The sequence below is a fragment of the Salvia hispanica genome, chromosome 3 (genome assembly GCF_029641045.1).
Source record: "Salvia hispanica isolate PSC_SH4W2 chromosome 3, Shi_PSC_v1, whole genome shotgun sequence".
NCBI lineage: Eukaryota > Viridiplantae > Streptophyta > Magnoliopsida > Lamiales > Lamiaceae > Salvia > Salvia hispanica.
The window spans coordinates 16,116,130-16,140,637 of NC_142694.1; the positions used below are offsets into that span (position 1 = coordinate 16,116,130).

At 36.7% G+C, this 24,508-nt stretch overlaps 2 protein-coding genes, 1 long non-coding RNA gene and 3 pseudogenes across 5 annotated transcripts; 4 read left to right on the plus strand and 2 right to left on the minus strand.

Moving 5' to 3' along the window:
* Positions 1–3: 3 nt before the first annotated feature.
* Positions 4–5,670, minus strand: LOC125214176 (uncharacterized). 2 transcript variants are annotated; one of them, XR_007175077.2, is made up of 8 exons: positions 5,538–5,670; positions 5,383–5,450; positions 4,426–5,293; positions 2,008–2,506; positions 1,853–1,920; positions 1,270–1,763; positions 895–1,195; positions 4–361 (listed from the first exon to the last, which is right to left on the minus strand). It is a non-coding gene; the product is annotated as an uncharacterized LOC125214176 (long non-coding RNA). The 2 variants fall into 2 exon arrangements; XR_007175076.2 differs by having other exon boundaries at positions 895–1,763.
* LOC125214172 (cytochrome P450 71AU50-like) lies at positions 132–2,749 on the plus strand (annotated as a pseudogene). Its single transcript, XR_016137017.1, has 3 exons — positions 132–265; positions 830–1,766; positions 1,861–2,749. The product of XR_016137017.1 is annotated as a cytochrome P450 71AU50-like (transcript).
* LOC125214173 (cytochrome P450 71AU50-like) lies at positions 4,154–6,109 on the plus strand. The gene is made up of 2 exons (XM_048115078.2): positions 4,154–5,296; positions 5,391–6,109. Exons 1-2 carry the CDS (start codon positions 4,415–4,417, stop codon positions 6,003–6,005), a joined length of 1,497 nt encoding a protein of 498 aa, XP_047971035.1. The 5' UTR covers positions 4,154–4,414; the 3' UTR covers positions 6,006–6,109.
* A 1,735-nt stretch (positions 6,110–7,844) lies between these two features.
* Positions 7,845–8,353, minus strand: LOC148930251 (uncharacterized; annotated as a pseudogene).
* Positions 8,354–17,321: 8,968 nt separating this feature from the next.
* Positions 17,322–18,972, plus strand: LOC125209339 (uncharacterized; annotated as a pseudogene).
* Positions 18,973–21,829: 2,857 nt separating this feature from the next.
* Positions 21,830–23,801, plus strand: LOC125216194 (cytochrome P450 71AU50-like). The gene is made up of 2 exons (XM_048117851.2): positions 21,830–22,696; positions 22,943–23,801. The coding sequence occupies exons 1-2, from the start codon at positions 21,830–21,832 to the stop codon at positions 23,555–23,557; spliced, it is 1,482 nt and encodes a 493-aa protein (XP_047973808.1). The 3' UTR covers positions 23,558–23,801.
* Positions 23,802–24,508: the final 707 nt, after the last annotated feature.

Here is a 24,508-nt window from a genome sequence, read left to right on the forward strand (position 1 = left end):
CAGTAGATAGAATAATAATTTTACACACTTCACAATAAAAGAGTAGATGCTACAAAATATAACATGAAAATGCACGATCAAGGCATTATTCATGGAGGGGCTGGATTCAACATCACCAAGGGCAGTTTAGCTTAAGCAATTGGCATGATTATATATTCGGCTAATTTGTAAATTTTTAACATTTAGGTTTATTGAAGATGTAAGTGGCTCTTCCGACCAACACATACGTACAAACCATTCATCAACGACTTTGGTTAGAATATCGGTAAGTTGATCCTCCGAGCAAAAAAAAGGCAATTCCACAATCCTGGCTTCAGGTTTTTCCTTGATAAAGTGTTTGTCAACTTCCACATGCTTGGTCCTGTCGTATCGAACTAGAATTTCAGATATGCTAAATTGCTTATTACAGTCTTATTATCACAGTAAAGTTGACAGGTTCGCTTTAACGAGAAACCCAATTCTCGCATTATTTTTCTCAACTATAAAACTTCTGTCAACGCACTCTATATTTCCTTAAAAATAAAACTGGACCGAACCAACTTTTAAAATTCGGTTTGATTCAGTTCAAAATCACATTGGGGCATGAGGTCCATGGATCCCAAGATATTTAAACAGATGGTTGCTACACGTTTCATATATTGTGAGGTCCTTAAGGTGTTGTGTACTCATCCACATATAACACCACTCTTTATTTTATTTAATATTTATTTTCTTCTTTTATTAGTTATTTCTGTTTGTCCCTTCTCAGCAGAACCAAGATGATTCCTTCAACACTTAAAACTGTTTTAATTGATTTGGCCATATCACAACTGTTATATTTGCTTTACAGGATAAATAACACGGAGATATATAAATTCTCAATCACAAAATAACTTTAGCAAAAATGGAACTTACTTGGTTTTGGCTTACGGTCGTAGCCATTTTAGCTGGTTCTTTGGTTTCTTTGGCAACGAGGAGGAAGAAGAAGCTGCCTCCAGGTCCAAAAGGGATACCTATTTTGGGACATCTACACATGCTGGGGAAGAATCCTCACCAAGACCTGCACAGGATTGCCAAAGACCACGGCCCGATTATGTACATGCAATTTGGATTCGCTCCAATCATCGTCGTTTCATCTCCTGAGGCAGCTGAGCTTTTCCTCAAGACACACGATCTTGTTTTTGCCAGCAGACCACTTCATCAGGCTGCTAAGTATCTGGCATGGGATCAAAGGAATCTGGTATTTGGGGCTTACAGTCCGTATTGGCGGAACATGTGCAAGCTATGTACCTTAGAGCTGCTCAGCACCTTTAAGATCAATTCTTTCCGACCTATGAGAAGGGAAGAGCTTGGTTATTTTGTTGAATCCCTTAAGGAAGCTTGCAGACTACACACTGTGGTCGATCTTAGTGCCAAGGTCGCATCCCTGACGGCAGAGATGAGCTGCAGAATGGTGTTTGGTAAGAAATATGATGATTGATGACAAAGACATAGGTGAGAGAGGATTCGAAGCTGTGATCCAAGAAGCGATGAAACTATCAGCAGTTCCCAATTTGGGTGATTACTTTCCTTTCCTTGGAGTCTTGGATCTTCAAGGGCTGACAAGGAAGATGACGGCACTCGCAAAAGTTTTTGATGATTTCTTTGAGAAAGTTATAGAAGACCATGTTCGAGCTGGATCTCATCCTGAGCAGGCCAAAGACATTGTTGATACCATGATGTCCATAATGCAGAGTGGAGAGTGTGAGTTTCAGTTCGACCGGCATCATGTCAAGGCCATTATGCTGGTAAGAAAATGGTTTAATAAATTACTCTACTGCTTGTTTTGATAAACATTTACTTAGTAATGGGTAATAAATTGATAAAGAATTACATGTGCAGGACTTGCTCATAGGTTCAATGGACTCATCAGCATCATCAGTTGAGTGGATACTTTCAGAACTGATGAGAAACCCAACAGTTATGAAGAAACTACAGAAAGAGTTGGAACGAGTGGTGGGATTGAAGAGGATGGTTGAGGAGTCTGACCTGGACAAACTCGAATATCTCGACATGGTTGTAAAGGAAACCTTCAGGATGCATCCAGTGGCTCCACTGTTGGTTCCTCACTATGCAAGGGAAGACAGCAAGGTTAATGGCTATGACATACCAAAAGAATCAAGAATAATCGTCGACACATATGCAATTGGGCGCGATCCAAATGTATAGATTGATGCCGAGATGTTCATTCCAGAGAGGTTCACTGGCAGTGACATTGATGTTAGGGGACAACATTTCCAGCTCCTCCCATTTGGCTCTGGGAGGAGAGGTCGCCCTGGAATCCAACTGGGGCTCATTCAAGTTCAGTTAATCGTGTCACAATTAGTCCACTGCTTCGACTGGAAGCTGCCAAATGATATGTTGCCAGAGGAGCTGGGCATAAAAGAGGAATTTGGCATTGTTGTTTCAAGGACCAATCATCTCATGGCAATCCCTACCTTCCGGTTGCAGAACTAGCTTTTATAGCAAACTTGTAAGAATTTGCTTCCTGAAAACAATATAAGTAGAAGAGAAGTAAGACGTGCTAAATAGTTTCCTAGTTGTTCAACTGAAATATTAAATCCTGTATTCCTCTTTTACTATCTTTAATACTAGGTTACAAGCATGTTATCCCAATCATGTACAAATAGAACCCAGATTCAAAATCCACTTCTTAAAGGGGAAAAGAGAACCTGATGGTCATTGCACAAGAAATCGACAGTTTTCATATATAATTCATGATTTCAAATTTCTTCAAAGTGTCATAGCTATAGATTGACAGAAGTTTCAAATGGTAAAAGGAATTCTTATCTCTTAGTTTTTGCTCTAATTTTAGTTTCCTCCACCAGGATTTTGTTGGAGAAACAACTTCCTCAGCATGAAACAGAACAGTCAAGTATAATTCATTAACCAATACAACAAAGTACAAACAAAGTACAACCAAAGAAAAATACAGACCCATAAATTCATTCAAACATCTTTTTACTATTTTTGGTATTGTTCTCTTACAGTTCGAGGTATTTTTACAATTATTTATTACTTATTTGTGTCCATATTTTATATTGTACTATAATTCACAATATATAACCAAGAAAGTAGTTCAAAATAGTATAATTATGCATCCTCACCTATAAAACAATAACTTCCATAACCAAATAGTATTAAAAGGTCAAAATGTCTCTTTGACAAGGACACAAAATATTAAATATGTTGACAATGTTTTTGGTTTATAATTTATAATGATGGTGGGTACACATTTATTGAAAATAAGTTAACAGTATTGAATTAAATCTTCTAGACGTTCAATACTTATAGTTATTGTAACCAAGCAAACGAAATTGAATTAAATCATCTAGATATTCATTTGTCATTTAAATATGAAAATGATATTTTGAAAGTAGAGAAAATTTGTTTTTTTCAGAGAGATATTTTCTTAATTTGTTTCTTGACTGGATCCACAATTAAGAATTCAAATATACTGGACCTCTTACTCGAAATCATTTCTATCAAACAATCTTTAAAATTCATCTAGAATATAAAGTAATCCACTTATTGGTGGACAAGGGAATAGTAAAAATGTAAAAATAGCATTAAAAAAATTAAAAATCAAAGAAAAAAATTAATAAAATGTAAAAGAGAAATAGATAAACGATTGGAGTATGAAATTATAAAAAAAATGAATTCAACACAAATGAAACATTCAACCTTCTTATCAGGAGTAAGACGCGCGCACCGTTACACATCAAATCCACATTAAACTTGGTTACATTTATTGTGATCAAATATAGTATTATCTAATATGAAATATCCAATCAAAACTATATTGATGAAATTAATTTAAATATTGGATAGCATTTCAAGGTTGTATATGAACCAAACTTGAGTACGCAATATACAATTAGTAAGATTAGTACTCCCTCCGTCCCAGATAATTGGTCCCAGTTCATTTTTCACACTCGTTTTACAAAAATAATAATAAATAGGTATAGTTGAGAGAAAGTAAAATAAGAGAAACAATAATATAGATAAGATTATTCTTTACATTATTCTCTCTTTTACTTTACTTTCTCTTCACTTTAACTATTTATTATTATTTTTACAAAATGAGTGTAAAAATAGAACTGGGACGAATTATCTGGGACGGAGGGAGTAATTAATAATTTAAACATATATCTCAATTCAGAAAGATTGTTCAGGCTCGAAGTAGTTAGCAGTTGATGATGAAAGATTGAAAAGACTCGACTTAATAAACTAACTAATCTTGAGCACGATAATATTCAGGTCAATTCAAAGATGGCAGGCATAAGTTTAATGGAACTTATGGAAACCCAAGTGCATAAATTCATTCAAACAATCATAAGATAAATAGCAAAGAGATCTATCAATCCTCAATCACACAACAACTTAAGCCAAAAAAATGGAACTCACTTGGTTTTGGCTTACTGTCGTGGCCATTTTAGCTGGTTCTTTTGTTTCGTTGGCGAGGAGGAGGAAGAAGACGGGAAGACTGCCTCCAGGTCCAAATGGGATCCCTATTCTGGGACATCTACACATGCTGGGGAAGAATCCTCACCAAGATCTGCAAAGAATTGCCAAAGACCACGGCCCCATTATGTATATGCAATTTGGATTCGTTCCAAACATCGTTGTCTCATCTCCTGAGGCAGCTGAGATTTTCCTCAAGACGCATGACCTTGTTTTTGCCAGCAGACCACCTCATCAGGGCTCTAAATATGTGTCATGGGATCAGAGGAACTTGTCGTTCGGGGAGTATGGTCCATACTGGCGGAACATGCGCAAGTTATGCACCTTGGAGCTGCTCAGCAACCATAAGATCAATTCTTTCCAACCAATGAGAAGGGAAGAGATTGGTCTTTTTGTTGAATCCATCAAGGAAGCTTCCAGACTACATGTTGCTGTCGATCTTAGTGCCAAGGTCTGGTCCCTGACTGCAGAGACAGGCTGCAGGATGGTGTTTGGCAAGAAATATGATGACAAAGACATAGATGAGAGAGGCTTCAAAACTGTGATCCAAGAAGTGATGAAACTAGCTGCAGCTCCCAATTTGGGTGATTACTTTCCTTTCCTTGGAGTCCTGGATCTCCAAGGTCTGACAAGGAAGATGAAGGCACTTGCAGAAGTTTTTGATGATTTCTTTGAGAAAATTATAGAAGACCATGTTCGAGCAGGGGATCGTCATGACCAGACCAAAGATATCGTTGATACCATGATGTCCATAATGCAAAGTGGTCAAGCTGAATTTCAGTTTGACCGGCGTCATGTCAAGGCCATTATGCTGGTAAGAACATGGTGCAATTAATAATTCTACTTATTGTTTTCATAAACAGTAACTAAGTAATGGGTAATAAATTAATAAAGAATTACATGTGCAGGACTTGCTCATAGGTTCAATGGACTCATCAGCATCATCAGTTGAGTGGATACTTTCAGAACTGATGAGAAACCCAACAGTTATGAAGAAACTACAGAAAGAGTTGGAACGAGTGGTGGGATTGAAGAGGATGGTTGAGGAGTCTGACCTGGACAAACTCGAATATCTCGACATGGTTGTAAAGGAAACCTTCAGGATGCATCCAGTGGCTCCACTGTTGGTTCCTCACTATGCAAGGGAAGACAGCAAGGTTAATGGCTATGACATACCAAAAGAATCAAGAATACTCGTCAACACATATGCAATTGGCCGTGATCCAAATGTATGGACTGATCCGGAGATGTTCATTCCAGAGAGGTTTTCTGGCAGTGACATTGATCTTAGGGGACAACATTTTCAGCTCCTTCCATTTGGCTCTGGGAGGAGAGGTTGCCCCGGAATCCAACTGGGGCTCATCCAAGTTCGACTGATCGTGTCACAGTTAGTCCACTGCTTCGATTGGCAGCTGCCAAATGATATGTCGCCAGAGGAGCTGGACATGAATGAAGAATTTGGCCTTGCTGTTACAAGGGCCAATCATCTCATGGCAATCCCTACCTTTCGGTTGCATAACTAACTTTGTAACCAAACTAGTAAGAACATGCTAAATAAGTACTCAAAGCCAGGTGCATGTATCACAAGGATATGAGATATCAAAATTATTTCAGCTGAAATTATAAATCATGCACTCTTCTCCAACTATGGTCAGCACAATCAGTCTATCCCAATCAAGCACAAACACAACTTAGATTAAGATTATAACAGATGATTATTAAGAACATGAAGTGGCCTGAGCTAAGTTTCAAACTCCACTTCTTAAAGGGGAACAGAGAAACCTACAGTTTTCAAATACTATAGTTTTATGATTTTCAAAACCATTCATCAAACACATTGTGGGCAAATCTTAAATTGGCACACAGACACCACTCGAAACAATCCCACACACAGGAAACCTCCCCACAGATATGCATAACCTTAATTCACCAAACGTAAATAGAGGTACACAAACGACAATTTTACCTTTAACCATTTTTGAAGAGCATCGGCTGAGCGGTGACCGGAGCTCGGCGCAGCAATGTCGAGCGCAAGCATGACTCACACGTGCTTGAGCACAAGTTATGTTGTCCAATAAAAGAACGACACGTGGTTTTCATTTTGTTAAATTCGAAAATTGGATTAAATATGAATTTACAAATTTAAAAAATTACAGAAACTATGACATAAATTGAGAGTGGTTATATTATGGCTGAACGGCTAGTAACCAAATTCGTTGGAGATATGTTTTAGAGCATCTCCAGTGGGACGGATGTCCCGTCGCCCTTCCCGATGGACTTCCCAAAAACACCTTCTGTCACGTCATAAGGACCTCCCACAGTACTGTCATGTCATAAGGACATTCCACTGCACGGTGGCGGACATCCCAAGGACTTCCCGCGCGGACTTCTCGCAAAAAAAAAAATTCACAAATTAACCGAATTAAACAATTTACGGAATTAAAAAAAAAAATGTACGGAATTAAAATTTTGTATCGAATATGGACGGACAAAGTGCAAAAATAATTTCATTAGATTAAAAAAAACAACAATAAAAAAAAAACAACTTAAACAAATTACACTCATGAACATATCAACGAGACCTCGACGCAACCATAGTTCTTCAATTATATCGTTCTGGAGTCGAATATGGGCTTGTCGTTGGCGCATGTCGGCAAACGCACGCACCCGGTCGGCCCCTTCATGGGGTACCCCCATACGTCCACTGGAGGTGGCCACGCTGTGGCTTGGATCACCGGCCCAATCAGTCAGTGCTGGACCTTCATCTTCGACAATCATGTTGTGCATGATAATACATGTTTACATGACATCAGCGATGCATCCATATACCACAACCGCGACGGACCCTTCACTACCGCCCATCGACTCTGGAGCACACCAAATGCCAGCTCCACATCCTTGGCGCTGCCTCCTGACGACTCGCAAAATATTTCTTCTTATCTTCTGTTGCGCATCTGATCGTCTTCACGAAGACGGGCCACATATGGTAGTAGTACATGTTGTGCTGGTTGCCGTTGGCGACGAAACTGACAGCCGGACCAACACCCAGTGCTTGATCGTTGAAAAGGGGGGACGACTGTAGGACGTTGATGTCGTTGTTAAAACAAGCTACTCCAAAATATACATGTCAAATCCATAGCCGGCAGTCAGCTACCGCCCCAAGGACAATCGTGGGATTCTTGCTCTTAAAACTGGTTGTGTACAACCCTTTCTAGGCGGAGGGGCAGTTCTTCCATTCCCAATGCATACAGTCTATGCTGCCCAACATTCCCAGAAACCCGTGCTGACTCCCGTGCATAGTCATTAGATCCTAGCAGTCTTGGGGGGTAGGCTTCCGAAGATAGCTCTCCCTGAATATCCCCCTAACGCCTTGACAAAAAAAACTCTAGACATTCACGGGCAGTCGACTCGCCGATGTGGAGGTACTCGTCGAACATGTCGGCCGCACCTCTGTATGCCAGCTGCCTGATTGCGGCAGTGCACTTCTGAATGGGCGTGTGGCCGGGTTTACCAACCGCATCCTCTCTCATCCTGAAATATTTGTATCGACGCTCTAAAGCGCCAAAGATACGAAGAAACAGTGGACGACTCATCCTAAAACGTCGACGGAATAAGTTGTCCCCAAACCGCGGCTCCGGAGCGAAGTAGTCGCGTACAACTGATGGTGTGCAACGATGTGGTCCCGAGGTACTATAGCTCGACGACGGATGGGTCGAGGTACCACCGGCTGTTGCTGCTGCTGCATGGCCGCTTGTAACACCCGATTTATCTCCGTAGACGTAATGGCCCGCAGCTCATCCCTAACGATCTAGCGCCAGTCACCAGCACCGCTACCACCCGCACCACTACCACTACCACTACCACTTGCCATAATAAATAAAAGAAACGTAGAGAGAGAGAGAAACTTGTTAAGATAAGTGGTGCGAATGAAATGAAATTCAACGAGCCGTATATATAGAGTTTTAAAAAAAAATTAAAAATCGCATCGAACGTCCGTCGGCATGCCACAATGGCGGACGTCCGCCCGTCGTCGCGACGGACGTCCCGTGAACGCCGTGGATCTCCTTGTCCGCTACGGACGTCCGTGTCCGTCCCCGCCGCGCCTTATGGCGGACGTCCCCGACGGACGTCGGGCACGCCGGTCCGATGCCCGCCGGGACGTCCGGCGTTGGAGATGCTCTAAGAATTGAGAATAGTGTAGTACTCCATAAAACAACATTTTATTCCGCCTATATATATCCCTAATTTATTTTACCTATTATGTTTTACAAATTAATGTCATAACTGTGCTATAATAGGAAAAATCACTATGATTGGATGAAATATTTATGAGATAATATCATATTTATCAAGTATTATTTTAATTATAAGTGAATTTACATAAATTGTATGTACAATAAACTTTTTAGGTATTTTACAATAAAATTGATTTATAAATATTAATTTTAAAACAAATTAATGTTATACTTACTAATCCTTCTGCAATAATAATTTAGGAATATTATCTTTTCAAATAATATATCTACATTAATTTAAGTAAAAAATAAGTGTTAGTATTATATTGCATAAATATTTTTAAATCAAGCTCAACATCTGCTGTGATTTTTTCATAAATCTTTTATATATTATCTCTTTTCTCTGTAAAATAGTTTAAATTATACTGTATAAATTAAATCTAATTTAGTAATTGTACAAATAATTTAAATTAAATTGAATTGATTTTGAGTCGAACTGGATTGATTTATGTCAATTTTATATGATAAATTTTGACTCTTGCGCAAATCAATTTGCACTATTCCGCTTGATTATGCACTATATATTAATAAAGTGATATTCTATTCTTTTGTGTGGAACGAACATATATTTTTTTTTCTAATTTTTTTCATAAACGTAGTGAGATAAAATCATTGTCTACATGAGTTGAATTTATGTGAATATAATTAATGTATGTATTAGGAATTGTGCAAAGTCTTTCTTTTTAAGTGAATATCGACCAGCCAAATACCATTCAAATTTGTTAGTTTATACTGATAATTCATTAATTTTTGTTGTTGCTTAATTTGATACGTCAGACTAAGAGATAGACATGTTTGTATAGTGAACCAATCATTTTAAGTTTTGGAGATTGAATTTGCACACATGTTTGTATAGTGAACCAATCATCATTTTACCTGAATATAATTATCTGGTCTAGTTTTCTTTTCACCGGACTTGTATAGAAATCAACCAGAAGCTCTTTCAATAGTTGGAGGAGAAAAAAGATTAGGTCACACATCATTTACAAGCCTTTTCATCTCATTATTCCATCATCTTTTGTGTCACGTGTTTGTACAGTGAACTAATCATTTCAAGTTTTGGAGATTGAGTTCACACACATCCTCGGTAACGAAAAATGTTAAGTTGCATATTAAAATTTAAAATGATTCTACATCATTGCATTTTGAGAAAGAAAATGAAAAAAAAAAACATTCACTTCACTTAAAAACTTCACCTAAAAGAGAAGAAATTATCACATCATTAAATAGTGCACAATCGAACGCAATTGGAGCGAAAATATGCAATTGTTTTTGTGCATGGGTCTAAATTAAACGCCAAAACTTGACTTAACTCAATCCAGTTAAACTCAAAATCAAATCAACTTAGTTTTAAACAATTATGAATTAGTTAAATATATAAATTTGAAAATTTGGATTAATTAACAAGGAGATTGATCAATTAAGGCCGTAAATAAAATCGAAGATTTAATTAATAATCAAGCCAAACCACTAATTAATGAAAGCAGGCGACAACTGAATTATAGCCGGCCCATACTACTATTAATTCACGTCCCATGCTAATTGATGAAAGCCCAAATAGAAAACGAGAGGGACATCACTTATCAACCCCCGTCGTCAAATTAAAATTCACTCGAACTTATCGATTATGAGTCATGGCGCGAATTAAAACTGACTCGAATCTTTTTCTACTGAAGCTAACACACCGAAATAATTCACACAATTACGACCCAACTCATCTCGACTCGAAGCATTCACGCAATTAAATACACTATGTTGAAATAGAATTACAAAAATGTAATTAGTAGCTTTTAATTAGTTAGTTTAGGATTAATCCAGCCAATATATAGGGCATATTATTGTAAGTTGTAGTTAACACTTTGCCACAATATAGTCAATAATGAATATGCGCTTTTTTTCTTCTTTCCTTAATCGTTTTTTCTCCTTATGTTCCTTTCATCGTTTTCCCTCTCTTTAGCGATTTCTTTCGTTTTCCCCAAATCTGCAAATTCCAATTTTCCATTTTTAACACACTACACCTCACCCGATATTCTGCAACAGAAGTCAACTCAATTTGAAATGTGCAAAAGTTAAAACAAGTGCTGACATTTACGGATTTGGATGATTTCTTTACTTTTCTTTTTCCGTGCATTTGTTTGAATATTTTTTTTTATTTGAACACTAAAAAATTACTACTAGTAGTATAATAACTATACTTATCATGAAATTTTTTTTTTCCCACATTTTCGCTCTAATTGCGCTCTAATTAAATAATAAAATCACCAATTATGCAAAAATGATTAACTAAGTAAAATAAACACTAGTATTAAAGATTATAAAAAAAATAATTATGAAAAAGAATAATAATGTGTTTTATAAGTATTTAGGAGTATATAAAAATGTAGAATAAAAATGCTAAAGTTGAACAACCATGTGCAAAATGTTGAAAAAAAATGAATAAGTTATAAAAAAGGAAGAAAAGAAGAAGTTAGACTACGTCTTAGTTACTAAAATCACCAATTACATAAAAACGATTAACTAAACAAAATAAATAATAAAGATTGTATGACAAAAAACTCGAGTCATGAAAAAAGGTAATGAGTTTTATATTATTTTTATTAGATTTTATAAATGTAACTAGTATTAATGAGTGTGAATCAGCAGTCTCTGAAATCTGAATAATATCTGAAGTAACTTGCACACCTTGTATGCAATTTATCCATCAAAATTTTCCCATTCATCAAAATAAAAAAATTTATGATTTCAAAATCATCAACAAAACCTTCACCCAATCATTTGAACTCATGAGTTATGACTCAGATTCAACTCGATTGAATATTTTTACCGAGATAAATTGAGTGGGATTTTGCAAGCCTCTTCAGCGCATTAATTATTGGCTATACTAGTATCAATGAGTGTAAAATAACTTTAGTTAACAGTCAACACACCAAATAACTCGCACGAACTCGCAACGATTCAACTCATAACTCGCACGATTCTGATTCAACACAAGTTAACACGGATCATTTCAACAAATTATAACACACATACCATCCTTTATAGAAGACTCAAAAAATTAATAGCTATAAAACTCTCTCTCCATATAACATCACGTTACCTCTCCTTTCAACGTCGCCAAATTAAAACTCACTCGAACTTGTCGATTATGAGTCATGAATCATATAAAAACCGATTCGAATCTTTTTTCACTGACATTGATATACCAAAAATATTCACATAATTATGAATCAACTCAACGCGACTCGAACCATTTATACAATTTAATACACTACACTGTCATTCGCCCGAAATACCAAAATAGAGGTAAACTCAATTTGAAAATATGAAAAAGTGAATACCACAAGACAAAACTTTTGTTAATTATTCCATTCGCACAATTTGTATACAAGCGCGGGCATTTACAGATTTGAACACTTAAAAAAACTACTTATAAGATTTAATTATAAGATAGTAGCAGTAGTAACTATGCACGAAAATAATTGCACATTTTCGCTCTAGTTAAATATACTACTAAAACTCACCAATTATGTAAAAATGATTAACTAAGTAAAATAAACACTAAAGATTCTATAAAAAACAATTATGAAATAGAAAAATGAGTTTTATATTATTTTTATTAGTATTATAAATGTAAAATAAAAATGATGAAATTAGACAACTATGTGTATAATTCAAAAAGAAAAGAATAAAAAGGGGGGGAAATGCAGTCAGCCAAACTTTTGCGTTTCACTCAAAAAATATTACTCCCTTCGTCCGACTTTAGGAGTCCCGATTTACCATTTTTGGGTGTCCCACTTTAGGAGTCCCTGTTGGAATATTTCATAAATGGTATTAGGCCATACATTCCACTAACTTTTTTCCACTCACATTTTATTATAAAACTAATATGAAAAAGTATGACCCACATTCCACTATCTTTTCTCACCAACTTTTCTTTACATTTCTTAAAATCCGTACCGAACTCAACCGGGACTCCTAAAGTGGGACGGAGGGAGCATGTCTTATGGATAATACTATGTTACTACTTGTTAGCACTATGGGTATCAAAATCAGGTGCATATATTATAGGAGTGGACGAAAGTATAAAATTATAAAATCTACATCTATTAAAAAAGCATGTTTTGGAGACTTATTTAGATTATTATATCCCTAATTTAGTGTATATTTATGTTAAAAATACAACATCTCATCAATTCATCAAAAATAATTATTTGGACTTGCTTCGATGCATTAATTAAATTGAGTTGGTACACCAAAAAACTCGCACTAACTCGCAACGATTCAACCCAAACTCGCACGATTCTGACTCAACTCAAGTTGACGCGAATCATTTAAACAATTTATAACTCGCATACCACCCTTCACCACAGAACACAGAAAATCAAAAGCAAACACAGATTGGAAGATTAGCTTGAAACTTTGAATGTGTTAAAGCGAAACACTATTTTTCTCACTCTATAAATTTCTCAAATCCAATTTCCTCACTCCTTTCATTGAAACCAAAACCCAAGAGGAACTAGTATAGGCAAAGTAAAGGGTGAAAAAGTGGTGAGCATTTCTTTTTCTAACTTTTTTTTGGTTGATGCTTTCTTTTTACATTTGATTCATGCAGTTGTGAGTTGTTTTTCTTCAATTTATTGTGGACCTATTTTTTATTCATGGAGTTTTGAGTCTTTCGGATTTTGACGGCGTTTCTTTGTGGTAAAATGAGTTGTGAAAGATTTGTATTTTTTTTTTCTATATCTGTTTGTGATTTCGTATCTTAAATAAAACACTGTTTTTATATAAGATTGTTATAAATTTGCTTGAGTATTCATTTTTTGTGCTGAATTAGATTTTTCAAAATTTTCATAAATTCATTTTTAGTGGATTGAAGACCAAAGCAACAAGTTTTCCGTCTTGCAGATAAAGATAGTATCTTGTTTGGGAATTTTTTTGAAACGATGCCTTTATTTTTCAGGTCTTCCGATTACTTAATCGTCTATTTTGATTTCATGTTTATATGAAATGTATGCACGAATCATTTCACGATTATATCTAGGATTTCATAATTTCTGGATCTAGCCGAATTTTGTGAGTCACATGAAAAAACTCGTTGATTAAAACTCAAATCCGACTCGACGGGTTTGTATTCGTATCTTTTTCACCTATGCATTGGCCCGCATTAAGTATTTGCGACTAAATAAGTTGAGTTGACTCTATCAAAAACACGCGCACAAACTTGCACTATTTTAACTCAACTCAGCTCAACTCGAATCATTTACTCGAACTCAACCTCGCTTAAGTCAAACTTAACTCAACACGACTCGAATCAAATCATTTACTCTATTTAATGGTCCGATTCAAACTCAACCTCGCTTAGGTCAAACTTAACTCAACACGACTCGAATCAAATCATTTACTCTATTTAATGGTCCGATTCAAACTCAACCTCGCTTAAGTCAAACTCAACTCAGCTCAACTCGAATCGAATCATTAATACTACTCCACATATTGCACTATTACTCTCCATCACCCATATCCCAAAATAGAAAATACATAACATAAAAAATCAAACAACACAAGAAACAGATTGATTCATGCTCTGAAGTATGAACTTGTATACAAATTGAGTCGGATTTTACAAGTCCCTTACGCGCGTTATTATTATTGGCTCTTACTAGAATCAATGAGTGTAATAAGTTGAATTGACATGCCAAATAACTCGCACGAACTCACAATGATTTAACTCGAACTCGCACGATTCATACTCAACTCAAGTTGACGCGGATCATTTCAACAAGTTATAACACACATACCACCCTTCACCTAGAACACAAAATATCAAAAGCAGAAACAGATTGGTAAAAACTCATACAATTATGACTCAGTTCATCTCGACTCGAATCATTTACAAAATTTAATACACTACACTGTCCTTCACCCGAAATTCCAAAAAAGAAGTCTACTCAATTTGAAAATGCTACCCAAATACAAAACCTTTCGGTAATTATTATATTCGTACTCGATTTGTATACAAGTACTGACATTTACGGATTTGGACTTTTTTTCTTTACTTTTATTTTTACATTCATTTGTTTGAACATTTTTTTATTCTTTTGAACACATTTACTAACTAAAATTATCATGCATGAAAATAATTGCACATTTTTGCTCTAATTACGCTCTATTTAAATTACTAAAATCACCATTTATGTAAAAAGTATTAACTAAGTAAAATAAACACTAGAATTAATGATTGAATAATAAACAATTATGAAACAGAAAAATGAGTTTTATATTAATTTTATTAGTATTATAAATGTAAAATAAAAATGATGAAATTAGATAACTATGTGTCTACATAAATAAAAAAGAAAAGAATAAAAAGGGGGGAAATGCAGTCAGCCAAACTTTTGCGTTTCACTCAAAAAATATTGCGTTTTATGGATAATACTATGTTACTACTTGTTAGCACTATGGGTATCAAAATCAGGTGCGTATATTATAAGAGTGGACGATAGTATAAAATTATAAAATCTACATCTATTAAAGAAGCTTGTTTTAGAGATTTTGTTTTGATTTATTATACCCTTAATTTAGTGAATATTTATGTTAAAAATATAACATCTCATCAATTCATCAAATATAATTATCTGGACTTGCTCCATGCATTAATTAAATTGAGTTGGTACACCAAAAAACTCGCACTAACTCACAACGATTCAACCCAAACTCGCACGATTCTGACTCAAGCTGACGCGAATCATTTAAACAATTTATAAAACGCATACCGCCCTTCACCACAAAACACAGAAAATCAAAAGCAGAAAGAAGATTAGCTTGAAACTTTGTATGTGTGAAAGTGAAACGCTATTTTTCTCACTCTATAAATTTCTCAAACCCAATTTCCTCACTCATTTCATTGAAACCAAAACCAAGAAGAACTGCACGTAAAGTAAAGGGTGAAAAAGTGGTGAGCGTTTCTGTTTCTAACCTTTTTGTTGCTTGATGTTTCCTTTTTACATTTGATTCATGCAGTTTTGAGTAGTTTTTCTTCAATTTATTGTGGACCTATTGTTTATTCATGGAGTTTTGAGTCTTTCTGATTTTGATGGCGTTTCTATGTGGTAAAATGAGTTGTGAAAGATTTGTATTTTTTTTTATTTTTTTGTGATTTCGTATTTTAAATAAAACACTGTTTTTATATAAGATTGTTTTAAATTTGCTGGAGTAAATTCACTTTTAATGGATTGAAGATCGAAGCAACAAGTTTTTCACCTTGCAGACCTTGTTTAGGGAATTTTTTTAAACCATACCTTTATTTTCAGGTCTTTCGATTACTTTATCGTCTATTTTGATTTCATGTTTATATAAAATGCATACACGAATCATTTCACGATTATACCTAGGATTTTATAATTTCTAGATCTAGCCAAATTTTGTGAGTCACATGATAAAACTAGTTGATTACAACTCAAGTCCGACTCGACGCATTTGTATTCGAATCTTTTTCACCTATGCATTGGCCCGCATTAATTATTGGCGACTAAATAAGCCGAGTTGACTCTATAAAAAACACGCGCACAAACTCGCACTATTTTAACTCAACTCAGCTTAACTCGAATCATTTACACTGTTTAACAGCACGATTCAAACTCAACCTCGCATGAGTTAAACTCCACTCAGCTCAACTCGAATCATAACTCAACCTCGCACAAGTTAAATTCAACTCAAATCATAACTCAACCTCGCATGAGTTAAACTCAACTCGAATCATTACTCAAACTCAACCTCGCTTAAGTCAAGCTCAACTCAGCACGACTCGAATCAAATCATTTACTCTATTTAATGGTCCGATTCAAACCCAGCCTCGCTCAAGTCAAACTCAACTCAGCCCGACTCGGATCGAATCGTTTACTCTATTTAATGATCCGATTCAAACTCAACCTCGCCTAAGTCAAATTCAACTCACCTCGACTCAATCTAATGGTTAATACTTAATACTAATCCATTTATTGCACTAATATCCCAAAATAGAAAATACAGAAAATAAAAAATCAAACGACACAAGGTACATGCTCTGGGAGTGTGAGCGATACGCCATTGTTGTAGGACTAGAGCAGCGCACGATTCCCACCCCTTCTTCCTCTTTCGATTTCTTCTCTAACATTATTTCCCCTCCATTTCCTCATTCATTGTGTTGCAACCAAAACCAAGAACTTCATGCAAAGCAAAGGGCTGCCCTTCTGTTTCTTACATTTTCTGGCTAAATTCTTCGTTCCTACGTTTGATTCATGGGGTTTTGACAAGTTTTTCTAAGTTTTTCTTTTCTCTCTTCTTGTGCAAAATGGAGCATTATTTTATTTATTTATTTATTTATTTTTAAAATTACTATCACTTTTAGATGTTTTTATTCCTTGTGTTTTTTGACTGGGGTTTCGATTCAAAGTCGGTTATTTTAGAACTTGAGAAGGGTGAATGATACTAAAATTTTGCTAGATTGTTTAGAGTTGTAGCTTAAATTGATATCCAGTTCTTCATCTAGGGGAATTCAAGATTTATATTTTTTGAGCTTCATTGTGTTGTTGATATATAGTAATGTTATGTTTTCTGATGTTTCTTTATATAAATATACTCTTAATTACTCTTGCTATGAAATATATCTCATAAATGCTGCACAACAGTGCACATCAAGTTCATCTTGATTATATAACATCAAGTGAGATGGATAGAAGAGCGCTTACTTTGAGACAGGGACCTATTGACGAGAGGCAGTATAGGAGTGCGTTGTCGCAAAACATCGCGGTGGAGTCAACGTCTACGTCTTACCTCTCTCCCTCCACTGCCAGTGCTGATTCTCTGAACAAAGAATTCAAACTGCACATAGGCAGATTCTTTTACGAGAACGGGCTGGATTTTGGTGCAGGCAGTTCAACAAGCTTTAAGAGCATGATCTCCCTTTTCTCTCGAAGGGGGATTCAGTGTCAAGCTCCGAGTTAAATGGGTGGATATTCAGGGATGTGATGAAACGTGTGGATGAGATCAAAAGATCGTGGGCAGTCACTGGTTGTAGCATCTTGCTCGATGGATGGACGTATGCCAATGACCAAACCTTTGTAAATGTTTTGGTGGACTCCCCCAAAGGTACTGTGTATCTTTCCTCATCTGACATAACTGATTGTGTTGGAAACATGGAGGCTATGCAGACGTTCTTAGCGAGGGTTCTGGCGGAGGTTGGACTTCATAACGTTGTTCAAATAGTCACATACTCGAGCTCGGCCTTCATGATGGAGGCCGGTAGGCAGCTCATGGAGAGATATCGGCCAATCTTTTGGACAGTGAGTGCTTCGTGCTGCATTGAGCTTATTTTGGAGAATCTGGCAACGATGGATGTCATCCACTAGACGCTGGAGAAGGCGAAGATCATCTCAAGCTTTGTCCACAACCACCCGATTGCTCTAAAGTATGTGCAAGACCAGACAAATGGGAGCGGCCTGGTTGATTCTTCGAGGCCATTCCTGATGGTCGAGAATATCGTGATAAAGAAGGGAGGTTAGAAGAAAATGTTCTCCTCCTCTCATTCTCAAAGCTCGAACTTGATGTCAACCGTGGTGGGAAGAAAAGCGAGTGAGCTGCTGGCGGATCGTTCGTTCTGGAGAGGGGCCACGACTATTCTGAATGGTGCGCCTGATAGAATGGATGGACAACAGTGGAAGGGTCCACCATTGATCAGGCGAAGGAGACCATCAAGGAGGGGCTCAAGAAGAAAACTGAATACATGCCATTTTGGGATGCAATCGACGATGTTTGGAATAAGTGCCTCTACAGCCCTATCCACTCCGCGGGCTACTACCTTTTCTACACGAGCGACGCGTATGTCGATTCTCAAGTTGTCACCGGCATGTCCTGCTTCCTTGTTCGCTCGGCTGCTGTACAAAACCGGCGGAGGTGGCATGGCTGCCGGAGTTCCTGAAGAACAAAGATCGAATCTTTCTCCCGGTGAATTATCACTCTCTCATGTTATAGTGTTATAGTAGTCATATACATGTCATTCTTTCTACTAAACCGGTGTTTTGTTGTAGCTATTTGGTGGTCGAGATATGGTGGGGAATGCCCGGAGTTGCAGAGGCGGGTGATTCGATTGCTGAGCCAGGTATCAGCTCAGGAGAAGCTTGGCAGAGACACTTTTGACGATGGGAGGGAATGCAGATGAGCAAAAATGGATAAGGGATATGGTTTTCCTTAGATACAATATGCATCTCCAGAATTTTGTGATTGGCAGCTCTGTTCCCGATGATGCCAATTGACAACATTTGTTTTTGGCAGTATTATTATACCCAAATGATTCTATAGTTACGTCTAACAAAAGAAAATGGGAAAAAAAAGAGAAAAGAATATCAAACATTTAAATAGTGCATAGTTGTGCGCAATTGGAGCGGAAATGTGCAATTGTTTTCGTGCATGAGGAGAGCACGAGAGGTTTGTAGTCGTCAAATATAGTACATTTCCACTACAAAAAAAATATTCAAGCTCAGTTTTTTCAAAAACTTAAAATTTAGTCAATTGCAATTTTTGAAATAAAAAATGTGAGATTGCTTTCGTGCATGAGGAGAGCACGAGAGGTTTGTAGTTAGCAAATATAGTACGTTTCCACTACAAAAAAAATTCAAACTCAGTTTTTCAAAAACTTATAATTTAGTCAATTGCAATTTTTGAAATAAAAAATGTTAATTAGAGGGGATTCTGATAGCTAGTGGGTTAGGCGCCGGTGTGTAAAATCCGAATCCAATGTGTAAAATCTCTCAATTCAAGCCCTAATCTCCTAGTTGCACAAGTATGGGGTCTTGGGAGATGAACTTCTAACAACCAGTGGGTTATGCCTCCCCCTTAATGGACTGCGTACACTGATTGAACTCCCTCGCATGATATCAGGTCGGAGTGTTTAGGCCGTCAAGGCGACGAAATCGGCTTTTTTTTGCTGCAATGATATCATATAGTAGTTACAATTAATCTGCTCAATTACTCATACAATTAGCCATTAATCAGTTGTGTATATTCTCAAACACAAGTCACAATCACCGTCTTATTATTGAAATTAAAACCACGCGCCGCCGTTTACAGCCACATCTCAGCCGCTTGACGGTTTGGATCTGGTGAGGAGCCAATCGACAATCTCCCCGAAGACGAGCTCAACGTTCTCTTCTGGCTCGCCGACCAGCTGGTGCCACATCCCAGGGTATATCCAGCGCGTGGCCTTATTGTCGGTCGCCGAGGGCTTGCAAGCGCCAGTTTCCGCTTCCACTCCACCTTTTTTCACGCGCCACCATTTAACAAACACAATAGCTCGGGCTTTCATCATTTTATAATTGACAATATGCAAAGTTCTGTAACCAAAGTGCAAACAAAAAATGTTATTATCCCGTCCAAAAAAAATAGATCAATTTTAGCCGTCTACTGAAATTAGACTAATTCTAAAAATGGAAAGTTTTAAACTAATACTAACTCTATACATCATTCTAAATATGGACTTCACAATCCATTAACACTACTCTCACTACATTTCCCCTCTCTCTATCTTATTTTACCAATTGCATATTAAAATTCATGTCATTTACAATTATGTCTATTTTTTGGACAAAGTTAGTACTACTCCCTCGGTCCTAACTAAGTTGAGTCGTATTCCTCTTTGGGATGTCTCAACTAAGTTGATGAGTCATTTTCTTTTATAACAAAAAACAAAACATCCAATCACTCTTATTTTATTCCGCTATCTATTTTACTTTCTCTTTATCTTTTCTATTTTATTCATTTCTCCTATTTTTCAACTTAATTTATGTATTCTCGTGCCTAAAAGTTATCTCAACTTAGTTGGGATGGAGGGAGTTTTATTTTCTAGTGTACTTGATCTCAGCGTTGTAATCAATTTTAAAACAAAGTAAATTATATTGAATTAAATCATCTAACTAATCATTTGTCGTTTAAATGTCAAAAAATGGCATTTTGACAATAGAGAAAATTTGTTATTTCGAAGTGTTGCATAATTTCTTTCAATTTGGAATATGATGTTCTTGAGTAGTTCCCAAAATAAGAATTCAAGTATAGTGGACTTTCTAATCTGCTCGAAATAAATTCTATATGTTGAGTGGGTCCCACAGTAAGAATTCAAATTTAGTGGACTTCCTACTTTGCTCGAAATAATTTCTATCAGACATCAGAATCAGACAACTACTATATTTATTAACCAAACACATAGTGAATATCGACTTTTTGGTGGGGAATGGAAGATATGACCCCTTTCTTGGATGTCATGGAATTTTATGCAATTTTATTTTATATGTTAAGTGAAGAGAATAAAGTAAGAGAGAAAATAAATAAAAGTGTTTTCATTTTCAGTAATGTGTCATCTTAATTAAGAGAAATCAAAAAAAGAAAGTGTATCATTTTCAATGAGACGGATGGAGTATATAAGCGAGACTCATTTTCTACTAACTTATTCAACTCGTTTTTTTCTTTTCATTTTTTAAACTCGTGCCATAATCAAATAAGACTCTTATCTCATTGAAAATATAGAGGGAGTAATTGACAATGGATAAATGACATCCGTAAAATACTACAAATAGAGAAAAGATTGATTTATTTCCAAATATAAATAGTGTTCAATAGTGTTATTTCTAAAAATAGAAAGTTTCTATTTAAACTTTGTTTTCTTTCTACTTCTCTTACTTTACTTCGTTTTTTCTTTTTTTCTCTTATTTTATCAATTTTCTTATTAAATTTACATAGTCCAAAAAAAATAAATTATTTTGGACTAAGAGAATATCGTAAACAAGCTCCTTACCCAAGTGATGGTCAATCTTTCAATTTAGGAAAGATTGTTAAGACTACAAAAAACTCGTGAGTGTAGTTGAAAAACGTTGAAATGCATAGCCTACACTCGTCATTTTCCTCTTTCCAATAACGGCAAACTCACATTAATGAAGCTTATTCATCACAACAAACAATATAAATAACACATACAATCATCCATCCATCATCAATCACACAACAAACCTTAGCAAACCAAAAAAAAAATGGAACTCACTTGGTTTTGGCTCACTCTCCTGGCCATTTTAGCCTCTTCTTTGGTTTCATCGCTGATGAAACCAAAGAAGAAGCTCCCCCCGGGCCCAAAGGGCCTCCCTATTCTGGGCCATCTACACCTGATCGGCAAAAATCCCCACCAAGACCTCCACCGCATCGCCAAGGCCCACGGCCCAATCATGTACATGCGATTCGGTTCCATCCCAAACGTCGTCGTCTCATCTCCCGAGGCGGCCGAGCTCTTCCTCAAGACGCACGACCTTGTCTTCGCCAGCCGGCCCCCCACCGAGGCCGCCAAGTACATGACGTGGGACCAGAGCGACGTCCTGTTCGGCGCCTACGGTCCGTATTGGCGAAACATGCGGAAACTATGCACTCTCGAGCTTCTCAGCACACACAAAACCAACTCCTTTAAGCCTATGAGAAGGGAGGAGATTTCCCTCTTCGTCGAGTCGCTCAGGGAGGCGCCTGGGCCGGTTGATCTCAGCGCGATGGTGTCGTCTGTGAGCGTGAACATGAGCTGCAGATTGGTGTTTGGGAAAAAATATGAGGAGAAGGACATTGACGAGAGAGGGTTCAAGGCTTTGATTAAGGAAGGGATGAGATTAGTTAGTGCTCCTAATGTGGCTGATTTGTTTCCTTTTCTTGGAGTTTTAGATCTCCAGGGGCTGAGGCGGAAGATGAAGGCGTACGCGAAGGTCTTCGATGGTTTCTTCGAGAAAGTCATTGAAGACCATCTCCGAGAAGGGGACCGCCCTGGCCAGGCGAAGGACATTGTCGATATGATGATGTCGATTATGCAGAGTGGGGATTCTGAGTTCAAATTCGACCGGCGCCATGTCAAGGCCATTATGCTGGTAAGACCATCTCTAACCATACACCAGATCTCTGCAAAAATTGTGGAACATGTAATAAAAAATTGTATAAAATTTAAAATTGCTTTTTAGCGTGACATATTTATATTTATATTTGCAAAAATTTGGGAAACATATAATAAAAAATTGTGTAACATTTAAAATTACTTTTTAGCGCGATGTATTTATATTTATATTTTTATATTTATGTGAACATATTTATATTTATATTTATATTTATGTGAACAGGATATGTTGCTAGGAGCGATGGACTCGCCATCATCAACAGTGGAGTGGATACTCACAGAGCTGATGAGGCATCCAACAGTGATGAAGAAGCTACAGAGGGAGATGGAGCAAGTGGTGGGATTGGATCGGATGGTTGAGGAGGCTGACCTCGACCGGCTCGAGTATCTCGACATGGTTGTGAAGGAGACCTTCAGGCTGCATCCGGTGGCTCCGTTGTTGATTCCTCACTATGCGAGGGAAGATAGCAAGGTGAATGGCTACGACATACCAAAGGAGTCGAGGATAATCATCAACACGTACGCGATTGGGCGGGATCCGAGTGTGTGGAGTGATCCGGAGAAGTTCACTCCGGAGAGGTTTAGTGGGAGTGAGATTGATGTTTGGGGGCATCATTTCCAGCTCCTTCCGTTTGGTGCGGGGAGGAGAGGCTGCCCCGGGATTCAGCTCGGGCTTATCCATGTTCGACTCATCGTGGCGCAGTTGGTCCATTGCTTTGATTGGCAGCTGCCAAATGATATGTCTCCAAAGGATCTTGATATGAATGAGGAGTTTGGTGTTTCTCTTACAAGGGCTAATCATCTCATGGCTGTCCCTACCTTTCGGTTGAAGATGTAGCTTTTGATGCAAACTTGTAAGAATTTGTGATAAGTGAGGCGATAAGGCAAACGTCCACATTTTCTTGAAAATTATGTAGGATATTGTTTCCTTATCGTATCTTTATTTTTAGTATTTAAATAATTGTCATGTATTGTGTCGTAACTATAAGCTCTAGTATGAGTTTTCTTTGTCGGTTCTTTTTCTGTAGTGCTAAAAGGAGTCCAATTGCATAAGTTTTATAAGTATAAATAGGTCTATTGTATTCCTATCTTAGATTATTTGTCAATTTCTTCTGCCATCTTTTCTCTTTGAGAAAGAGTTTCGCAAAGAAACCCTTATACCGCCGTCAACTAATTGTAGGTATGCCGACGATCGTTGATGAAGCAGAAGTATCCATTAACGTCGGCTTTGATAAGGTTATGGCTAGGGATGTCAATCGGGCCAGCCCATTGGATTTCGGGCCAACCCTATTCGGGTTGCGGGTCAATCGGGTGCGGGCTAATCGGGTTGTGATTTTTTCGGGTTATGAAAGTTCAACCCTAACCCTAAAATCTCAGGTTTCGGACTAGCCCAGCGGGCTAATCGGGTTACTGCCGATAAAATTAACATGCGATCAATCCAATAAATAATGATGCAAATTAATTATATTCATAAAGTATAAAATATTTAATTATGATAAATTTGAGATATATGCTTAAAATCAAACATAAACATGATCAAATACTAATATTTGAGATTTATGCAAAATAAAATATAAACATCAAGAAATTTTAAAGCATGTTTTAGAAATTTAAATATATTTTTAATGAATTTGAAGTTTCTAATTAATATATCTATTATTACGCTAATAAAAATTTAATATATAAAATTGAAAGTTATTTTTTTAGTAATCTATATTATAAAATAACCAATGAAGTGTCGAACTATAGACAAACAAATAGAACGATGGAAATTTTATCGAGTTTTCGG